The sequence below is a fragment of the Jaculus jaculus genome, chromosome 3, assembly GCF_020740685.1.
Source record: "Jaculus jaculus isolate mJacJac1 chromosome 3, mJacJac1.mat.Y.cur, whole genome shotgun sequence".
Classification (NCBI taxonomy): Eukaryota; Metazoa; Chordata; class Mammalia; order Rodentia; family Dipodidae; genus Jaculus; species Jaculus jaculus.
In genome coordinates, this window is record NC_059104.1 from 142,293,515 (window position 1) to 142,316,272 (window position 22,758).

Consider the following 22,758-nt stretch of genomic DNA (forward strand, 5'->3'; position numbering starts at 1 on the left):
GATGGAGTTCAATTCCCCGGTACCCACTTAAAGACAAAAAATTGCAAATAATAATAAATAATAAATAAAAAAGAGCCAGGCTTGGTGGCACACACCTTTAATCCCAGCTCTCAGTAGGCAGAGGTAGGAAGGATTGCCATGAGTTCAAGGCCACCCTGAGACTACATAGTGAATTCCAGGTCAGCCTGGGCTACAGCGAGACCCTATCTTGAAAAACCAAAAGTAAAAAAATAAAGATACAAATAAAAATAAAAAAGATACAAAAAGTGGTGCATGCAGGCTGGAGAGATGGCTTAGCAATTAAGCGCTTGCCTGTGAAGCCTAAGGACCCCAGTTCAAGGCTCGATTCCCCAGGACCCATGTAAGCCAGATGCACAAGGTGGCACATGCATCTGGACTTCGTTTACAGTGGCTGGAGGCCCTGGTGTAACCATTCTCTCTCTCTCTCTCTCTCTCCCTCTATGCTTCTTTCTCTCTCGGTCTGTCGGTCTCAAATAAATAAATAAAAATAAAAAAACAAACAAACAAAAAGAGCTAGGCATGGTGGCACACGTCTTTAATCCCAGTACCCTGGAGGCAGAGGTAGGAGAATTGCCATGAGTTTGAAGACACCCTGAGACTACATGGTGAATCCCAGCTCAGCCTGGGCCTGAACAAGACCCTACCTCGAAAAACCAAAAAAAAAAAAAAAAAAAAAAAAAAGGTGCATGCCTCTGGAGTTGTGTTTTCACCATAACACATGCCCATTCTCATTCCATCTCTCTCATAGTTTTTAAAAGATAAAAATAGTGCTGGAGAGATGGCTTAGTAGTTAAGGCACTTCCCTGCAAAGCCTAAGGACTCATGTTTGACTCTCCAGGTCAGATGTAAGCCAGACACACAAAGTGACATAAGCATGCAAAAGTCACACGTGTCTGGAGTGTGACTGCAGCAGCTAGAGGCCTTGACGTGCCAATTCTCTCTCTCTCTCATTCTCTCTCACTCTTTTGCACTAAACAATTAAAAAAAAAGCTGGGTATGGTGGTGCATGCCTTTAATCCCAGCACTCAGGAGGCAGAGGTAGGAGGATCACATGAGTTCAAGGCCACCCTGAGACTACATAGTGAATTCCAGGTCAGCCTGGGCTAAAGTGACGCCCTACCTTGAAAAACCAAAATAAATAAAATGCATTAAATTTTAGATAGACTCCCCTCCATTACTCCATACTTGGTAAATCCTATTATTGTCTTAAACAATAGGAATTTAAGTAAAAATTATTTCACTCATCAAAAGAAACTTCAATTAACTGGTCACAGTGGCACACACCTTTAATCCCAGAAATACCTGGGACTACAGGGTGAGTTCCAGGTCAGCTTGGGCTAGTTAGTGGGAGACTGTGCCTTAAGAAAACTAAATTAAATTAAATTAAAAATATAATATAGCCGGGCATGGTGGCGCACGCCTTTAATCTCAGCACTTAGGAGGCAGAGGTAGGAGGATCACCGTGAGTTTGAGGCCACCCTGAGACTCCATAGTGAATTGCAGGTCAGCCTAGGCTAGAGTGAGATCCTACCTCAAAAATAATAATAATAATAATAATAATAATAATAATAATAATAATAATAAAAGCTTAAGTATTGGGGAGATGGCTCAGCTGGTAAAGTACTTGCTGTAAAACATGAGGACCAGCTGGGCGTGGTGGCGCACGCCTTTAATCCCAGCACTCAGGAGGCAGGGGGAGGAGGATCACTGTGAGTTCAAGGCCACCCTGAGACTACACAGTGAATTCCAGGTCAGCCTGGGCTAAAGTGAGACCCTACCTCAAAAAAATAAAATAAAGGGGGGAGGGGACCTGAGCTTGGATCCCTAACCAATGGCAAGTGTGTCAGCTTGTGCTATAGCTGCAGCACTAGGAAGGCAGAACCAGGAGGCTTCATGGCACTTGCTTACTAGCCAAAATAGCCTAGTGGGTGAGAGTGCCCAAGTTCAAATCTCCAGATTCCCCCATAAAATACCTGGAGGACATGGCCATGCATACCTATAACCCCAGGCCCACAGGGAGCAGAGACCTGATACCCAACAAGCTCTACAATCAGTAAAAAGACTGAAGAAAGACCAGGTGGAAGAGCTACAGAATGCACGCCTGTAACCCCAGACCTACAGGGGAGCAGAGACCTGAAATCCACCATAGTCCCTGCAAGCTCTAGAATTAGTAAAATTAGTTCAGCTCAAAGAAAGACCAGAGAAGAACTATGGAATGGAATAGCCAATGTTCCACTCCAGCCACGGCAAGCTAGCTACCCCAGCTGCAGGTAAGCTTATGGGAAGCCACAAGGGCACATACTATACATATACCATACATACTACATTAAACACACATGCACACAGACACATATGCCACACACACCACTATATTACACACACATGCACACACAAACACAAGCCAAAAAGAAAGATGAACTATCATATCTAGCATAAAGAGGACACCAATGGAATTTTTGCCAAAATTTTGAGAATAGGGAGAAAACTACCAAGATTTAGAGAGTGATGCCCTAAGGTTATGTAAAACAAACAAGCCTGAATATAAGTACACTATGTACAGTTCACTTGCCTTTATTAGAAAAAGGTGGTTGCAGGGCACAAATCCAAATTGAGTCTAAGCCACTGTGAAATAAGCATGGCACAAAAGACACTTTTAAAAATATAAGGGTCCTGAATTCTGATCCAAGGTTGCAAAAGCTAGCTACTAAATGTAGCTTTGCGTAGTGCAGTATCGTAGCCAATGAGGTCTAAATGTCTCTAACTACCTGAAAAAGAAAACTTTCTCCTCTACTTCAAAAGATACACCAGCAAGCCTAGAGATGTGGTTCAGGGTGCAAAGTGACTGCCTAGGATGCATAAAGTCAGGTTGGAGCCCCAGCTCACATAAACCAGGCATGGTGACCCACACCTATGCTCTCAGCACTAGAAGATACACTGAGGCAGAGAGATGCCATAAGGAGAGAAAACATTTAACAATTCCAAAATAAAGCCAACAGGATTCCACTCCACTATGTCACAAGTCTGTGACAGATTCTAAATTCAAAATGGAATAAGTAACTCTGATCCTAGCAAAAATAAATCAAACTGTGTAATGATAACCAAAATGTTTTAGAATTTAGCTGGAAGAAGGATTCTAAAATCATCACAGAATGCATTTAAACACACTGAGACCACAAATCAGCAGAAATTCTAAGTAACACTGCCAACACTTGGATAACATTAAGATATTGTACTTTTTCAAAGGTTTTGTTTATATGACTTTAAGTGGAGTTTCAACCTTAAATACCTACTGTAACCATGAAAAGACTTAAAAGGCTGAAATGGAAAACTCATAGGCTATTAGTACTTTGTAGACTCACATTGGACTGCCTCAAAAGAAGCTAGAAATAGGGGCTGGAGAGATGACTTAGTGGGTAAGGCACTTGCCTGCAAACCCTAAGGAGTCAGGTTCAATTCCTCAGAACCCATGTTAAGACAGATGCACATGGTGGTGCATGCGTCTGGAGAGAGTTCTTTTGCAGCAGTGGCTAGAGGCCCTGGCCTACCCCACTCCCACAGCCTCTTTCTCAATAAATAAATGGGGTTTTTTTGTTTGTTTGTTTTATAAAGAAGCTAAACCAGGCGTGGTGGTGCACACCTTTAATCCCAGCACTCAGGAGGCAGAAGTAGGAGGATCTTCATGAGTTCAAGGCCACCCTGAGACTACATAGTGAATCCCAGGTCAGCCTGGGCTAGAGTGAGACCCTACCTCAGAAAAAAAGAAGTAAAAGAAAAGAAAAAGCAGCTAGAAATCGATTTTTTTTTTAATTTATTAGTTTTCTTTTCAAAAATACAGGCAGTTTGGTACCATTGTTTAGGTTCATCCATGATCTACCCCCTCCCAATGGACCCTCCTTGTTGATGTAAATGGGTCGTGCATTGTGGAGTTAGTCCACAGTTATTGGTACGATAAATGTCTCTGCATATCTAGAAATAGATTCTTATCAGGTCTCTCAAATTTCAATGTTGCTCACTAATTCAAAAGTATTGTGCAAAATAAAAAGTAAACAGAGGGCTGGAGAGATGGCTTAGCAGTTAAGTGCTTGCCTGTGAAGCCTAAGGACCCCAGTTTGAGGCTCAATTCCCCAGGACCCATGTAAGCCAGATGTACAAGGTGGCATATGCATCTGGAGTTCGTTTGCAGTGGCTAGAGGCTCCTAGCACACCCATTCTCTCTTTATCTTTCTATTTGCCTCTCTCTGTGTCTGTCTCTTTCTGTCACTCTCACATAAATAAATAAAAACTAAAAGAAAAAAAATAAATGGAAAAAAATACTGTGCAAGGTCACCATGCTTTGTAACTTGTTCTAAACTTTAAAAATACAGGCTGGGCAGATTGTGCATGCCTTTAATCTCAACAGAGATAGAAGGATCACTGTGAGTTGAGGCCAGCCTTGGTTTTTTTTTTTTCTTTTTTTTTTTTTTTTTTTTTTGGTTTTTCGTGTTAGGGTCTCACTTTAGCCCAGGCTGACCTAGATTTCACTATGGAGTCTCAGGGCGGCCTCGAACTCAAGGCGATTCTCCTACCTCTGCCTCCCGAGTGCTGGGATTAAGGACGTGTACTACCACGCCCAGCTAGAGTTGTTTTACAGAATTGAGTGCCAGGTAAGCCTGGGTTAGAATGTGACCCGACCTCAAAACAAAATAAAAAATACCAATATGCTAAATAAGTAAATAAATATACTAATAAACATTTATGACTCCGGGGACATAGTCTCTTAGTAACTGTCAAGAGAACGCAATCTATTTTAAGGCTGCATTTTTCAAAAGTGTCAATGTCAGCTGGGGGGGTGTGCACACCTTTAATCCCACCGGTCAGGAGGCAGAGGTAGGAGGATTACCATGAATTCAAGGCCACCCTGAGGCTACATAGTGAATTCCAAGTGAGACTTGGCTAGAGGGAGACCCTACCTTAAAAACCCAAGCCAAAAAATTAAAATTTAAAAAAAAAATCATTGTCACTAGATGTGGAGGCACACATCTATTAACTCTACCTTTCAAGAAACTGAGGCAGGAACACTGCTATGAGCCAAAGTCCACCCTAGGCTACACAGTGAGCTCCAAGCTACAAAGACACTACTTCAAACAGAGAGAAATAAGTAAATACATAAATAAACAATAAGTAAATAAATGTACATAAAATCTGTGAAATTGCTTCAGATAAAGAAATGTAACAACAAGGGCTAGAGAGATGGCTTAGTGGTTAAGCACTTGCCTGTGAAGCCTAAGGACCCTGGTTCGAGGCTCGATTCCCCAGGACCCACGTTAGCCAGATGCACAAGGGGGTACACGCATCTGGAGTGCGATTGCAGTGGCTGGAAGGCCTGGCGCCTCCATTCTCTCTGTCTCTCTGTCTGCCTCTTTCTCTTTCTGTCTGTTGCTCTCAAATAAATAAATAAAAATAAACCAAAAAAATTAAAAAAAAAAAAAAAGAAATGTGACAACAAGCTGCAGCAGATAAGCCAAGACTGAGCCTGTCCTGGGGGTGAAGATTGGGTCAATGACAAAATTGGAATCTGTTAGAAGTACTTCAGTGCTTACGGTCCATGGAAGTTAAGACTACACTGTATGCATTAATGAAGAAAAATACACTTATTCCTCAGAAATGCACATTTAAGCATCTAGGGATGAGTGGCCATAACGCATGAACTCTAGTCTCAAATAGTTGAGAAACATGCATATGTATACTTAAGCCTATATAAACAGAGTCCTACAACAATAAAGTGAACAAGGGAAAAGGCATTGGCCACTGTGAACACTGGAGAAAGCACAGAAGATATTCTGTGCTTTGCTAAATTTTGATATCAATTTTCTTAAAAACATTTTTGATAGGGGGTGTGACTCAGTGGTAAATGTATTCTTAGCATTAACATGCATGAAGCCAAGTTTACTGCTTTGCACCCTACCAAAAAAGTAAAATTAGGCCGGGCGTGGTGGCACACACCTTTTAATCCCAGCACTTAGGAAACAAGAGGTAGGAGGATTCAAGGCCACCCTTAGACCATAGTAAATTCTAAGTCAGCCTGAGCGAGAGTGAAACCATAACTCAAAACACCGAAAAACAAACAAAAAAAGTAAAATTAAACTAAAATTTTCAATCTATATCCCATATATTAATCTATAAAATCTGTGGATGAAAATATGCAGGGTTTCAAAAGCATATAGTAAAATGACATTTCAAAACATTGTCCTTGAGTTTCTCTCAATGCTGAGCCTCACATTCACACATCAGGTTGACACACTTGCTTAGAGGCAAGCTACTATGTTTTCTATTACCTGGTCAAGAAGGGACATTTCATGCTTTCTAAATATTGATGTTTATGTCCCTAAACTAAGGCTGCTTCCAGTTTGATCAGAAAAGTTTGTTTCTATAGACTGTAACAAGTCTTAGAGAGACTCAAAATTCAAAGTGCTGAGAAAAAGTGATGAGGCCCCATACCTCTCTAAGGAATTTATGGTATCCGATGGTTGCTCAGGGAAGAGACGTTTTCTCCAGTGATATAGCCACTAGTAAGTTGACCATGCTCCAGTAAATACACTTCCATCTGTGCTCACACAAAAATCTCTTAAAACTCAGTGGGTCACAAAATTATACATATCTTAAAGAAATGGGAGCAACTGGGAAAGGGCTTAATAAGGGGCAAAGGGAAGCAATGGAAATATAATGAAAATACAAAATATGTATGTATAAAAATTGTCAAGCCTGGCATGATAACACAGACCTTTAATCCTAGCATTTAGGAGGCAGAGGCAGGAAGACTGTTATGAGTCTGAGGCCCGCCTGGAATTACAGAGAGTTCCAGGTCAGCCTGAGCTAGAGCTAGTCCCTACCTTAAAAAATATATTTTTAAAAAATAATTAAAGGTAGGCATTTCAAACTGGGCATGGTGGCGAATGCCTTTAATCCCAACCTTTGGGAGGCACAGGTAGGAAGATCACTGTGAGTTCAAGGTCACACTGAGACTACATGAATTCTGGGTTCAACCTGGGCTAAACATACCTCGAAAAACCATTAAAAAAAAAAAAAAGGCTGGGCGTGGTGACACACACCTTTAATCCCAGCACTCAGGAGGCAGAGGTAGGAGGATCACCATGAGTTTGAGGCCACCCTGAGAATACATAGTGAATTCCAGGTCAACCTGGGCTAGAGTGAGACCCTACCTCAGGAGAAAAAAAAAAAAAAAAGATGGGCATTTTAGAAAAAAATCCCCAAAAGACAAAGAAACAAAGAACAGAGCTCCAAGTAGATCATGGGACTGAGGTACAACAAACACCTTCTAAGGTGCCAAGCAATCTAGGTCTGCTAAACAGCTATTATCCCTCCAAGTAAATCTTAAAACACAAATGGAAATTGGACATATTCTGACAAGACAGCAGTAAATACTTGATGTTCTACTAAATTCTTTAATAATTTAATGTCAAAACCTTAAGACAATTTCTATTAGTTGCTGGGTAAACAGAATTCACACTACTGTTCTAGAGATGGGAATGGGATTTAAAAGTCAAATTTCCCTTAGATCATGCATTAAAGATTACTAGAATTTTAGAATCAAAGACTATGTAAATAGAGCTCTTAGTAGAAAATATAAACAATTGCTTAACTGGGAATTCATGGTTAGTGTACAAATTGGTCATGTATATTTTTCTAAGGGGAACTACAGAATTCATACAGTCAAAGGAATTGCACCATCTCCAAAAAAAAAAAACAAACAAACGATTTTTGAAAGTTATTTCTTTTTTAAAATATTTTATTCATTTATTTATTTGAGAGAATGAGACAGAGAATGGGCGCACCAGGGCCTCTAGCCACTGCAAACAAACTCCAGATGCATGCTCTACCTTGAGCATCTGGATTATATGGGTACTGGGAAATTGAATCTGGGTCCTTACAGGCTTCTTGGTCAAGCACCTTAACTAAGCCATCTCTCCATCCCAAAAGTTATTTCTTACAAAAGTTTTTGACTAAAAATTTTACTTGGTTTTTTGTTTGTTTTGGGTTTTTTGTTGTTGTTGTTTTAAATTTTTATTTTATTTATTTTATTTTAAAAAGAGAAAGAAATGCCGGGCATGATGGCGCACACCTTTAATCCCAGCACTGGGAGGCAGAGGTAGGAGGATCACTGTGAGTTCGAGGCCACCCTGAGACTCCATAGTGAATTCCAGGTCAGCCTGGGCTAGAGTGAGACCCTACCTCAAAAAACCAAAAAATAAAAATAAAAAGAGAAAGAATTGACACTCCAGGGCCTCAACTACTGATATCAAACTCCAGAAGCTTATGCCACCTAGTGGGCATGTGCAACCTTGCACTTGCCTCACCTTTTGTACGTATTGCTTATGTGGGATCTGGAGAGTCGAACATGGATCCTTCACAGGCAAGCACCTTAACTACTAAGAAATCCCTCCAGCCCTAATTTTTATTTTTTATTATTGACAACTTCCATAATTACAGACAATAAACCATGATTGTTCTGTTTTGTTTTTTTAATTTTTTCAAGGTAGAGCCTCACTTTAGCCTAGACTGACCTAAGAACTCACTCTGTAGTCCCAGGCTCTCCCTGAATTCACAGCAATCCTTCTACCTCTGCCTCCAGAATGTTAGGATGCAAGGTATAAGCCACCATGCCTGATTGGCATTTGAGTAGAATTTTTCTTTTTTCTTTTCTTTTTTTTTTTTTTTTTTTTTTTTTGGTGGTAGGGTCTTACTCTAGCCCAGGCTGACCTGGACTTCACTATGGAGTCTCAGGGTAGCCTTGAACTCATGGCAATCCTCCTACCTCTGCTTCCCAAGTGCTGGGATTAGAGGCGTGTGCCACCACACCTGGCCTTAGAATTTTTTAAATTAAAAATAATGTACAAGGCTGGAGAGATGGCTTAGCAGCTAAGGCACTTGCCTACAAAGACAATGGACACAGGTTTGATTACCCAGGACCCACATAATCCAGATGCACAGGGGGTACATGTGCCTGGAATTCATTTACAATGGTTGGATGCCCTGGTGTGCCCATTCTCTCTCTGCCTCTCTCTCAAATAAATAAATATAAATAAAATTAGTTTTAAATTTTTTTAAATAATAATAATAATGTGCAGTCAGTTATGATGTGTGCTCCTATAATACCATGACTTAGAAGGTAGAGAAAAGAGGATCAGGAAGCCATCCTTGGCTATACAACAAATTTGAGGCTAGCCTCAACTACATGAGACCCTGTCTCAAAAAAACAAAGTTTTGAAAGATAATAATGATAATAAACAGCCAGGTGTGATGGCACATGCCTTAATTTCCATTACTCATCAGGCTAAAGCAGAGGGATCACCGTGAGTTCAAGGCCAGCCTGGACTGAAAAGGTTATTTCAAAACAAATTAAATAAACTGGGCATGGTGGTGCACGCCTTTAACCCCAGTGCTGGGGAGGCAGAGGTAGGAGGATCACCGTGAGTTCAAGACCACCCTGAGACTACGTGGTGAATTCCTGGTTACCTCAGAAAACAAAACAAAACAAAAATTAAATAAATAATTGAATGTCCAAATATTAATTTTATCACTGTTAACACAAAGAACAATTGACATGACAAATGGACAATTTAACTTTCTTCCTTACTTAACTTAAAATGTCAAGTGTCTGTTTAGTAAATGTACTAGCTAGGCAAGCCAGGGAGAAGCTAAGCATCTGTAGAACTCCCCGACCCACGTTGAACGGAATTCCGCAGTTCCCATGTTACTGCCTCTATCAGAACAAGACCCAAGCTCAGAAACCAACAATGGGGACTCAGACTGGCAAATGAAGTGAAATTTTCTCAGAAATGTGGACATATTTGACACTACCAGATTAAGCAATTTCCCCCATGAAAGACTTACTGTTTTTTCAGCTGCCTCTGGCCTCTTCTTTTGGGGCTCCCACTTTCAGACCCGCTACTTGCCTTCAGTGTGTGAGGGGGAAAAATGGTTACAGATTTTAATTCACAGTATGACTTCAGACAGAAAGAACCATAAGCATGTGTTAGGTAGCATTACCTCTTCTTTTGTTTTGAAAAGCACTGTCTCTCTTTTATCACTGAGTCTCTAAAGCCAGGACAAGTACATATCACATTTGACTTCCAGAACTGCAACATCCAATCAAACTTTCTACAATGACATTACTGTTCTAAATCTCCATTATCCAACACAGTTGATATTAGCCACCTGTGATAACCAGGCACCTGACTGTGACTGAGGAATACAATTTTAAGTTTTATTTAGTTCTAGTTAGTATAAACAGTAGAAGCCGTATATTCTAGTGGCAACTATAATGAATGCTGCATAACCAGACTATCAAAAGAAAACAGCACAGCAGTTCATCATTGTATCTCAAAGGCAATGGCACTAATCTATTCATCTTAGACTTGATTACAGAACAGATTCAGTCATGAGTGAAAAGGGATCTGGTCAAAAGCATCAAGTCAAGTTAAGACTAGAATTATGGTTATTTGAATAGCTCTTTTTCCACAAAATTAAGCAAAATGACAAACTACTCCTATGGCCATTAGTCTTGGGTTCTATTAAGAATGTACTAATATGTAAAACAGAAAAAGACTTCTAGAACTACATGATTGAATTTTTAAAGTATACTTACTAAAAGCCCACACCCAAGCTTCCTAACCTGTGGCTACTAATATTTAATTTTCATCAGAAAAATATTGCACAGCTAAGACCAAAGTCCTAACAAGGCAGAAAGGGGCATTTGACAACAAAAGAATCTAGTCTATAAACTTAATATAGAGATAAGAATCACAAAAATATCACAATTTGAGAAGGGTTCTAAAACACATCTAACTCTAGACAAGTAAATCAGTGTATCATGCCAGCCTTAAAAATTATTTACCTAAGGACGGGGGATGTAGCCAAGTCACAAGAGTACTTGCTTAGCAAACACAAGTTCCTATGTTCGAATCTCAGCATCAAAAAAACAAAAAACATTGGGATTGGGGAAAATCACCAATCTATTCAATCTTTTACATTTAGACCAGAGTAAATATATTAAAAACTAATTTTATACCTCACACTAAAATTGAGCTAGAAAATCAAATTTACGTAAGATTAAAAAAAAACAAAAACATTAAATAGTCCTTTTCCCTCCACCTCTCTTCAAGTACAAAACTACTTGCATTGTTTCACCTGTTCACCAAATTACTCTTTAATAAAGTCTATTATCTATAAGCTAAACATTTAAGAAAGTTAAACTTAGCCAGGCATCGTGGCACACGCCTTTAATCCCAGCACTCGGGAGGCAGAGGTAGGAGGATTGCCAAGAGTTTGAGGCCACCCTGAGACTACTTAGTGAATTTCAGGTCAGTCTGGACCAGAGACCCTACCTCGAAAGACCAAAAATAAAAATAAAATAAAAAAGGTAAACTTGCAACAAGCAAATTCACTATCAGAAATTTAACTTTAAAAGCTGTAATACTATATAATGCTCTAATGAAATATTAACTATTATGTAATTTTTTGAGGTTTTATTTAATTAATTTCTTGCTTTTTTACTCACAGAAAGCTCACATTACAGTCACTTTTAACTCTCACACCTGAAACTCAGTCTTGTTAACCATAACACATACAAGGGACACAGAGGATGAGGTAAGATAGGGAATTTAAATGCATCCCCTCAATCAAATCTTTTTTCCTTACCTCTTCCTTAATATTAAATCGGGATGGCTCTTGTCTGCTTCGGTTTGACCGCCTAACCCCATAAACATCAGGATATTCTTCCCACATCTGCAAAAATCAATAGAGCATGCATGAATCCTTTTCTTATCTGCCACTTGCTGTTTCCATTACCAGAAAATTTATTGCAATTCAAAGAATTCAAGTAGCTAAAAGGGGGGTTTTGTGAATTCTCCTTATGAGAAAACAAAGCACTATCTTTATAAAGAGGTATTATGTCCTAGGACATAATGCTTACCAATGCTCCTCCCTAATCAATAGCTACTCCAACCATGTAGCATCAGTGACCCACCACTGAAACATATATGCAAAGATGAAATGATTACTTTCAGAAAGGGCAAAGTAACTAATGATGAACTTAAAAGTCACTAATGCTTAGAATTTCAACTTTGACTTCAGGCAAACCATCTGCCTTAGAAGCTAAAAGAAAGCATATCTTGCTGGGTGTAGTGGTGCATGCCTTTAATCCAAGCACTCAGGAGGCAGAGGATCACCATGAGTTCGAGGCAACCGTGAGACTACATAGTGAAATCCAGGTCACCCTGAGCTAGAGTGAGACCCTACCTCGAAAAACCAAAAAATATAAATAAATAAATAAAGCATATCTCCCATTCAGTATAAATAAAAGGTAGAGCATTTGGCTAAATTCTCACAATGAGAAATCAGTCACTCTTTTTCTAGTATACCCATTTTTTTTTTTTAATTCTCTAGAAATAATTAGCCCTTTTTCTCTTAGGGCCTCATTTTACTAACAATCTCCAGCACATAATTAAGAAGATACTTTGAAGGATGGTTCAGGTTGAGGAAAATTTTTATTTTCACTCTCCAACCCAGAAACATGTTTTTCAAATGAGGTGCAAAGACGTTTAACTGCAGATGCCAACAAGTGAGAAACAGATGCTTAAAAACCAAGATTAGGGATGTGGGTTTGTTATTAAAACCTAAGCAGCACAGGCAATATTTAGAAAAGTGAAGCTGAGAACAGACACACAAGGAGAAGCCACTGTGAGACTCTACAGAGCTCACAAGTATAAGCAGAGCATGGGGAAGGAGGAGCAAACTATAATCCCAGCCACTCAGGAGGCTGTGGCAAGGAAAGAGGATTGTGACAAATTCGAGGCCAGCCTGTCTACATCGAGTTCCTAGTTAGTTGAAGCTATACAGCACAGTAAGACACTTTATCAAAAGAAAAAAAAAAAAACTGAAGTGCAAAAAAGAAGGCCTAGTGGTACACACTTGTTGTAATCCCGGCATTTAGGAGATTAAGGAAGAAAGATCACATTGAATTCCAAACCAGCTTGGGCTAAATAGTGTGTTCAAAACAGGCCAGACTGGACTACATAGTGAGAACTTGTCTCCAAAAAAAGAAAAAGTATGGGCTGGGGAGATGGATCAGATGTTAAGACACTTGCCTGTGAAGCCTAGGGACCCAGGTTTGATTCCCCAGTATTCACACAAAGCCAGATGCACACAGTGGCACACATGCACCTGGAGTTTGTTTGCAGAGGCTAGAAACCTTGGAGTACCCATTCCCTCCCTCCCTTCCTCCCTCGTCTCTTTCTCCTTGCAAATAAACTTATCTAATTTTTTATTAATTTTTTTTTAAAGAAGGAAAAGTAGACCCTAACAAAGCCAAAACTGATCAATGATGACCTTTAAAAATACAGTATCACCAAGCAAAGGGAGCAGGGTATTATTAACCAGTTAACAACAATAAAAAGCCAAAGTAAACCAAGAAAATTAGAAAATAAGGAATGGCCAGGAGTGGTAGCACATGCCTTTAATCACAGCACTTGGAGGCTGAGGTATGAGATTGCTGATTTCGAGGCCACCCTGAGACTACATAGTGAATTCCAGGTCAGTCTGGGCCAGAGTGAAACCCTACCTCTCAAAAAAAAAAAAAAAAACACCAAGGAAAATAAGGAGTGATCTCAAAAGTTTGAGGTAAGTTAACATGGTCCAGAAATAAGCATTTTAGAAGTAAAATCCAAGACAGTCAGGTGATTCAGTACTCTCAGATTCCCTAATGATCGATTGTAAAACTGTCGTACAGATAAAACACAAAAGGCCTAACCACAAGTTATGAGAAACCAAGTCAGCGGAAGTACAGGTGGAAAAGGCAAGCAAATGCAGAATACACTTGAACAATCTGGTTGGTAGACGGGAAGGAGAACCAACTAGCTGTACTCCAGCCAGTGTATTCACACCCACATCCTCTGTGGAGCTCTGCTAGGATGAAGCTATTTGACTCAAAAGAATTGTATAGCACTTTGATTTGCAGGGATGATAAAAGCAATAGCTTTTTTGCACCAACCGGCTCGATCCCTCTGAGATGCCATCCAGATACCCTGACTCTGATGTTGCAACTTAGCTACAGTATATGCTGCAATGCCTACACACCAAAATTATTTTGTGTTCATGTTTGTCTTTTTGTGGCCTAATTCAATTCTTCCATGAAAAGCTGTCTACTGAGTGCTGACTATTGAGTGCTCATACATGAGTAATAGCACTTTTCTTTGAGAGTCCTCATTTTAGCATAACTATCATTAAAGTACAATCACTCTAACTGGCTAGTAGAATCCAGATACATGTAACTAGGCATTAGTAATCTCTTTAGAACTGATTCCCTAAACCATAAAAGTGTTTCAGTAAATTGTGGGTGATAGTGCATGTCTTTAATCCCAGCAATTGGGAGGCAGAGGTAGGATGAAGGCTGTGAGCTCAAGGCCAGCCTAGGACTACAGAGTGAGTTCCAGGTCAGTCAAGGTTACAGTGAAAACCAGCTTTAAAAAAAAAAGAAAAAAAAAAGTATTTCAGTATTTTTACCTGAAAATGTAATTTTATCTTAAAAACCTAGCTCTAGGGCTTGAGAGATGGCTTAGGGGTTAAGCACTTGCTTGTGAAGCCTAAGAACCCCGTTTCAAGGCTCAATTCCCCAGTACCCACGTAAGCCAGGTGCACAAGGTGGCGCATGCATCTAGTGTTCGTTTACAGTGGCTGGAGGCCCTGATGCACCCATTCAATCTCTCTCTCTCTCTGCCTCTTACTCTCTCTATCACTCTCAAATAAGTGAAAATAAACAACTTTAAAAAAATCTACCTATATACATATGTATGTATTTATATATATTTGGTATAGTATGATGATGGAGACTAAACACATAAATCCAATCTCAATAATAATGCTTCTGTCATACCTCAAAAGGGGCCTGACTGAAACTAAGGATAATTGGCAAAACAAGCAAGGGTGCTGTTTTCCTGATGAACCAGATACCAGCACCAAAGGGAAGGAGACCAACACAGAGAAAAATCAACTCCTACCAAATCAGAGAGCCAGAGCCTCAGAGGCCCCCAACACCTCAGCACTGAAGCAGACCAAAAATGAACCCAACATGGCTCAGGGAAATTTTGTGGGACAGGGGGCAGAAAGAATGTCAGAGTCACATGTTGGGTCATGATATGCAGAGACATTTATCGTACCAAGAACTGTGGGCTAACTCCACAATGCATGACTCATTTACACCAACAAGGAGGGTCCATTGGGAGGGAGTAGATCATGGATGAGCCTAAACAATGGTACCAAACTGCCTGTATTTGCTGAAAAGAAAACTAATAAATTAAATTTAAAAAAAATGTTTATTGGAGAGAGAGAGAGAGTGAGTGAGTGATAGAGAGAGAGAAAACATGGAAACACCAGATATTCTTTTCACTGGAAATGAACTCCAGATGCACATGTTACTTTGTGCTCTTGGCTTTTTGTGGATACTGAGGAATTGAACCTGGGCTGGCAGGTTTTGCAAACAAGTGCCTTTAACTTCGGACTCATCTCCTTAGCACTTCATTCATTAGGGTTGAAATATATGTATACATATATGTGCATTTATAAAATTTTCTTTATCCGCTCTCTGGTTGGTATACATCTAAGCTGTTTTAATATCTTGGTGTTGTGAAAAGCATCATAATAAACACTGATGTGCAAGTAAAAAAAAACAAAAAAAACCTGAGCAGCTGGACTCTGGTAGTAGCTGTGGGCAGGCAGCTGCTGGGGGCACTCAGAAGCTGAGGTAGGGTGATCACGGTGAGTTTGGGAGCTGCCTGAGCTACAGAGGTAGTTCCACATCCACCTGTGCTAGAGTGAGACTCTGCTTCTACACAAGGCAGTCATTTTTTAGATATCAGAATTGAGATGGTCACTTAAAGAAAATCATGAGTAAGGCTACATATACCTTAAAGTTGTTTCACTTAACATTATTTAACTTTTGAGATGAATATATACTAATTAATCTGATGTATGTTAGAGTCATTTTATATATAAAGCCATATTTTAAAAAATTTTTAAATGGAATTTTAAATATTTTTAAATTAAAATACAGGCAGGTTAGATGTGATATCTAAATATGTAAGTGTATGTGGTTTTTGCATTGTTTATAAAACAGATTTTAGTCTTATAACTTGGAGTTAGTTATTTTGACCCAGGAATTCAGGTTATGTTGGTAATGGAATATTTAGAAAAAACTAAGGACAAATTTCTCTTGAAGGGACTGAAATCTAAAAGTCACACAAAAACCTGAGTCAGAATGATGACAGTAGCAGCTGATGGTGATGTTTGACTAGACTACATGGAATCCCTCAAGTCCCTGTAACGACAAAACTGCAGCATGTACCTTTTCCAAGGTATAACAGTGAGTTGGTCCTTGCTGTTTATATTCATCTACTACTTTTTTAATGAAATAAATATTTTGTCAGAGTAATAATTTTTCTTTAAATTTAAGGGCATATAGTTATTCTTGGGGAATTATGATTCTCTGTACCACCCCACTCTCCGTTTGTTCTTTTTTTATTTTATTTTTTTATTTGAGAGTGACAGGCACAGAAAGACAGATAGAGGGAGAGAGAATGGGCGCGCCAGGGCTTCCAGCCTCTGCAAACGAACTCCAGACGCGTGCGCCCCCTTGTGCATCTGGCTAACGTGGGACCTGGGGAACCAAGCCTCGAACCGGGGTCATTAGGCTCACAGGCAAGCGCTTAACAGCTACGCCATCTCTCCAGCCCTCCGTTTGTTCTTTATGTTGAGTTGAGGTAGACCATAAGTATGTTTATAATGGATTGCCCAGGGAGGACATAAAAAATTTTAAATCTATTGACAATCCCAATGTTGACAGAAAGTTTTGAAAACCAGAGAACTATAAGTAGGTCTGTTATTTGCTTTCAGGTTTTCAGGTTGGCTTTAAGGAAGGCAATAACCCAAAATGTGTTTTTAAAAATTATGTTAATTAGTATATTTAGACAGAGTGGCATGCATAGATTATGCTAGATAATATGTCGATAAATTCATACATAAATTTTAATTTACTGAGGGTTTATTAATTCTGTCTATTTGACAATGTTGATTACAAGAAAGACTTTGTTAAGAAGAGGTGGAATTAGGATTGCTTTGAACTTTATATATATATATATATATATACCTATAGTTGTGCTATTAACTTTTTAACATACTTTTATCTTGATGTCTTTAAATTTTATATTTCTGTGATTTATTTACATTTTTGTAACATTTTAAACTTTTTAATTTATTCATTTTCAACTGACTATAAAATTATACAGAACAATCAAACTCTTTTTAATGAAATACCTTATTGATACAGTGTTAACTATTGCCAACAATAGGAGTGTTTCCACATATCAAAAGTGAGACAGGAGGGAGGGAATTACCATGGGATTTTTTTTATAATCATGGAAAATGTTAATAAAAATTTAAAATTTTTAAAAAAATAAAAAAATTTTTAAAAAGTGAGAGTTACTTAAATAATAAGACTGATTTTATATATATATATATATATGTATGTATATATATATATATGTCATTTTAATTATATATAGCTTAATTAAATATGCTGGATTTAAAAAATAATAATAATAATGCTTCTGTCATTCCCTAGTACTCCACTATTTTCTTAAGCAAAAATTAAGCTTTTGGAGGGTAACAGTTGTGAATATAAAGAGTAAACTAAGATTTAACACAATTTGAAACATAATACTCAAGTTATAGTTTTAATGGTTTCCTTTAATTTCTATCTAAAAGTATATCTCTAGTGCATGGAAAGTAGACTTAAGACAACAGTGTTCATCATACATCATTCAACAATGTGTTAGCCTTCTGAAAAGAACAGCTAGCCTATAGATACAATCGGTATCAGATTGAGCTATTAAGATCTAAAGACTGTTGAACAAGTTGTTCTGCCACATAAGTGTATGGCAAATTTCTGAGTTTAATGATACTAAGGGCAAAATCGCTAAGCAGCTCTTCTATGAACCTTTTTTAAAACATATGTGTCTGTGTGTATGTGTGTGTGTGTATATATATATATATATACATATATATATATATATATATATTTTTTTTTTTGAGAGAAAGAAAAAGATAGAATGGGCACACCAGGGCCTCCTACAACCACCAATGAACTCCAGACACATGTGCCATTTTGTGCATCTGGCTTTATGTGGGTACTAGGGAATCAAACCTGGGCCATCAGGCTTTGCAAGCAAGTGTCTTTAACCACTGAGCAATTTCTCCAGCTCCTATATGTCTTTTCTATTAACAAAATAAAAATAAACAAAAAAAGCTAGGGATATAGCTTATGGTATATTTACCTAGCATGAACAAAGCCCTGGGTCCTATACCCAACACCATATAAAACCAGGCAGGGTGGTGTACACCTATAATCCAAACACTAGAAAGGTAGAAGAAAGAGGGAATGCAGCAACATTATGGAGTTCTAGGCCACCCTGGGACATATGGAAACCCGGTCTTAAGAAGAATGAAAGAAGGGAAGGAGGGAGACAGAGAGGAAGGTAAAATCACCACTGGATTGTCTTTCTGAAGGTATACCATACCCTGAGCAGGAACCACATTTGAGCATTCTTGGTGATGTGTTTATTTATTATTATAAAGAAAAACAACTCTCATTTTCCTACCATACCACTTCCATCAGCATTCCCCAATCTTCCGCTAACTCTTAAAGAACATATAACATTAAGTAATAATTCTGCTATCAAAAGAAATTAAAATAAGAATGTTGAGTTGGGCATGGTGTACATGCCTTTAATCCCAGCATCCCAGCACTCAGGAGAATGAGGTAGTAGGATCACTGAGTTTGAGGCCAGCCTGAGACTACTTAGTGAAGTCCAGGTCAGCCTGAGCTAGAGCAAGACCCTGCCTCAAAGGAAAAAAAAAAAAGAAGAAGAAGAAGAAGAAGGAATATTGATCTTAAGATCCTAACTCTGTCTCAAAAGCTATAAATGGTTTTGGTTTTGTTTTTCAATTTCAGGGTAGTCGAAGGTATTCTCTACAACCTGCAGGCAATTTAAATACTTGTATAATTTGAAAACTAGTATGTAGAAAGTACATTAAATGTAATTTAAGTAATTTTTTCTTCTTTTAAATTTTATTTAAGATAGGAAAAGAGGCAGACACAGAGAAAGAAAGAGAGAGAGACGGAGAGAGAGAGAGAATGGGTGCGCCAGGGCCTCCAGCCACTGCAAACAAACTTCAGACGCATATGCCACCTTGTGCATCTGGCTAACATGGGTCCTGGAAAATCAAACCGAGGTCCTTTGGTTTTGCCGGCAAATGCCTTAACCGCTAAACCATCCCTCCTGCCTTAACTTAAATAATTTTTTAAAATATTATTTTGGGACTGGAGGGTTGGGTTAGCGGTTAAGGTGTTTGCCTACAAAGCCACAAGATCCCGATTTAATTCCCCAGGACCCACATAAGCCAGATGCACAAGAGGGGCACAAGCATCTGGAATTCGTTTGCAGTGGCTGGAAGTCCTGGCATGCCCATTCTTTCATTCTCTCTCAAATAAATAAATAAATAAATAAATAAATAAATAAATAAATAAAATATATTTTTAAAAAATATTCTTTTGTACTTTATTGATTCACACGTAATTCTCTGTAAATAAAAATCCTAAAAATTCAGGTCTCCTGATGATCAGACCAAGTAATCTTTACTGGCAAGTAAAAATTATGCCAAAGTTTAGGCATCAATGAGAGAACACTGCGAACTCAATTTTTTGCCTTTTTTACCATCTTTGCTAGAAGATTCTTTTCTATATTAAGCAAAAAATGCAATACCCATATTGACTACACACTTCTTTTGAGATTTAGTTTCCATTGTTCAGACAACAGAAACTGTATTTATGGGGTTGGAGAGGTGGCTTGGCGGTTAAGCACTTGCCTGTGAAGACTAAAGACCCTGGTTCAAGGCTTGATTCCCCAGGACCCATGTTAGCCAGATGCACAAGGTGGCAGCGCATGCATCTGAAGTGCATTTGCAGTGACTGGAGGCCCTGGCATGCCCATTCTCTCTCTCTTTCTCTCTGCCTCTTTCTCTCTCTCTCTGCTGCTCTCAAATAAATAAATAAAAATAAACAAAAATAAATTTTAATTGTATTTATGCCAGGTACAGTGGTCCAGTACTATAATCCCGCATTGGGGAGGTTGAGGCCAAAATACTGAGCTCCAGGCCAACCTGGGCTATACAAACTGTGTCTGAAAAAGAAAACAAAGAAGAAAAAATACTGGCAAGGCATAGCAGCCCATATCTGTATTCTCAGCACCAGGAAGGTAAAAGCAGGAGGGATCAGTTCAAGGCCAGCCAAAGACTATATACATTCAAGGCAAGTCTGGACTACATGAGACCATTAAAAAAAAAGGCATATAAAAAAAATACACCTTCTTTTACTGTAGGATCCCAGTCATAGTAATTTATCACTAAACTTTATAGCTAGCTTCATTCTGAGAACAAAAGTGGAGTTGCTATTAACTATTAATGATTTTCTCTGATATACATAAAGTTATTTACCAGTATTTTTAAATATTTTTAAAGAATGTTTAAATATTTTATTTTTATTTATTTAAGTGAGAAAGAGAGGTAAATAGAAAGAAAGAGAAAGAACAGGCACACCAGGGGCTCCAGCCACCACAAAACTCCAGACACATGCACCACCTTGTGCATCTGGCTTATGTGGGTCTTGGGGAATAGAACCTGGGTCCTTTGGCTATACAGGCAAGCACCTTAACAACTAAGCCTTCTCTCCAGCCCTTTAGTTTTAAATTTTAAACAAAAATATATTACAATTTGGTTTTCTGTCCTCTAACTGGATGTGTCTCTCCTTAGCAAGGCAGTAAATCATCTGCACTTGTACTCAGAAGTCCTGTAGTACTACAAAAAGTCACTGTACATTCACTATCAAGACATACATAAGCCTGGCAAGGCAGCACATGCCTGTAACTCCAGAACTTGGGACATGGAGGCAGGAGGATCTGCCGTAGCTACACGGTGTTTGAGTTCAAGGCCAACCTAGACAAGAGACCCTGTCTCAAGAAATCAAAAAAGAACATATACATACATAAACACATCTACCTATACCTGTACTAACAAGTTTCCATTGTAAAGACAAATGTCTGCTAGCTGGCCCAAGCTAGCAATATGTTTGCAATTCACAGTGCAAAGGACATACCTTCTTCACATCAGCTATCCGTTCCTTCTTAGATGCTGGCTTCTCTTTGGCTTCTGGAAGAACAGGCTGGGATTTGGAACCGACTGATTCACTCTCAGATTCTGAGTGACTTTCTGAGGATTCAGAACTGCTGTTGGACTCACTGCCATGTCCACTTCCTGGATCGCTGCCCTGTTCACTTTCAGACTGGCTGCCAGAGTCTGAACCTGAAGCTTCTTCAGAGCCTGAATGACTGAATTTAAGAGAGAAGCGGAAAGAAAGAGATTTAAAATCATTTAAAAACTGCCACATTAGCCAGGTGTGGTGGCGCACACCTTTAATGCCAGCACTTGGGAGGCAGAGGTAGGAGAATCACCATGAATTCAAGTCCACTCTGAGACTACAAAGTGAATTCCAAATCAGCCTGGGCTAGAGTGATACCCTACCTTAAAAAACCCAAACCTGCCACATTAATCATTTTTTTTTAATCCTCAGGGTAAGATGTCAGCAGACATGATTGACAGCAACATTAAAAATCAGCTCTTCCAGAAAACTTCCTCCCTGTAGACCAACTGACAGATAGCTAGAAAAATATTGCTCTGTAAGCATTTCTCTTAATGTTCATCATCATATATTAATGTTAGTCTCACTTTTGGATTAGAGACACTTCTCTTTCCAGGCTAAGAAGTGACAGAGAAGTGTTCAGCACTGAAACATCTCTATCACACCTTCCAAGGCTCAGAGTCCACTGCAGAAGAGATGACAGAAAGAACGTAAGAGCCAAAGGAAAGGTAGGACTGCTTACAATGCATTCTTCCAGACACAAAATGGCCTGGATATCCATGACCTCGCAATGCCTGGTTCTACCAATACAGGACCCTCATAATAGGAGGAAAAGATGAAGACATCAAAATATAAGAGACTAATTGAGACAGGGAAGGGATATGATGGATAGTGGATTTGTGAAGGGGAAAGTGGGGGAGGGGAATTATGATTTATTGTCTATAATTATGGAAGTTGTCAGTAAAAAATTTTTAAGAAAGAATCAGCTCTTCATTTGTGGAGTGCGCTCACTCTCTGTTCTAAGATAGCATAGGGGGCTCGGATGTGAATGAGGCAGGGAGATCCTCAGAGGCACTCTGTACACAGTGAAAGAAGAGTAGCTGACAGCTGCAGACACGCTGGTCGTTTCAGATCAGGACAAGGAGCTCACATATCCAAGCCCGCTGTGAACCAGAACTGAGAGAGGGCCCCTCCCTGCCTGGCCAACACCATAGTTGGCTCTTTTTTTTTTTTTTAATTTATTTTATTTTTGGTTTTTTTGTTTTTTATTTTTTTTTTTTTTTTGGTTTTTCGAGGTAGGGTCTCACTCTGGTCCAGGCTGACCTGGAATTAACTCTGCCATCTCAGGGTGGCCTTGAACTCATGGCAATCCTCCTACTTCTGCCTCCCAAGTGCTAGGATTAAAAGCGTGCTCCACCACGCCCGGCTCATAGTTG

At 39.0% G+C, this 22,758-nt stretch overlaps 1 protein-coding gene across 5 annotated transcripts in view; it reads right to left on the bottom strand.

The window, feature by feature from the left end:
• The window catches only part of Chd2 (chromodomain helicase DNA binding protein 2), a 144,620-nt gene that overhangs the window by 95,235 nt on the left and 26,627 nt on the right, over positions 1-22,758 (bottom strand). For all 5 annotated transcript variants that reach the window (XM_004658164.2, XM_045144941.1, XM_045144942.1 and 2 more), the window contains 3 exons: positions 21,281-21,512; positions 11,719-11,805; positions 9,913-9,974 (listed from right to left, as the gene is read on the bottom strand). In XM_004658164.2, the coding sequence (XP_004658221.1) occupies positions 9,913-9,974; positions 11,719-11,805; positions 21,281-21,512 (381 nt within the window). The remainder of the gene's footprint in view (positions 1-9,912; positions 9,975-11,718; positions 11,806-21,280; positions 21,513-22,758) is intronic.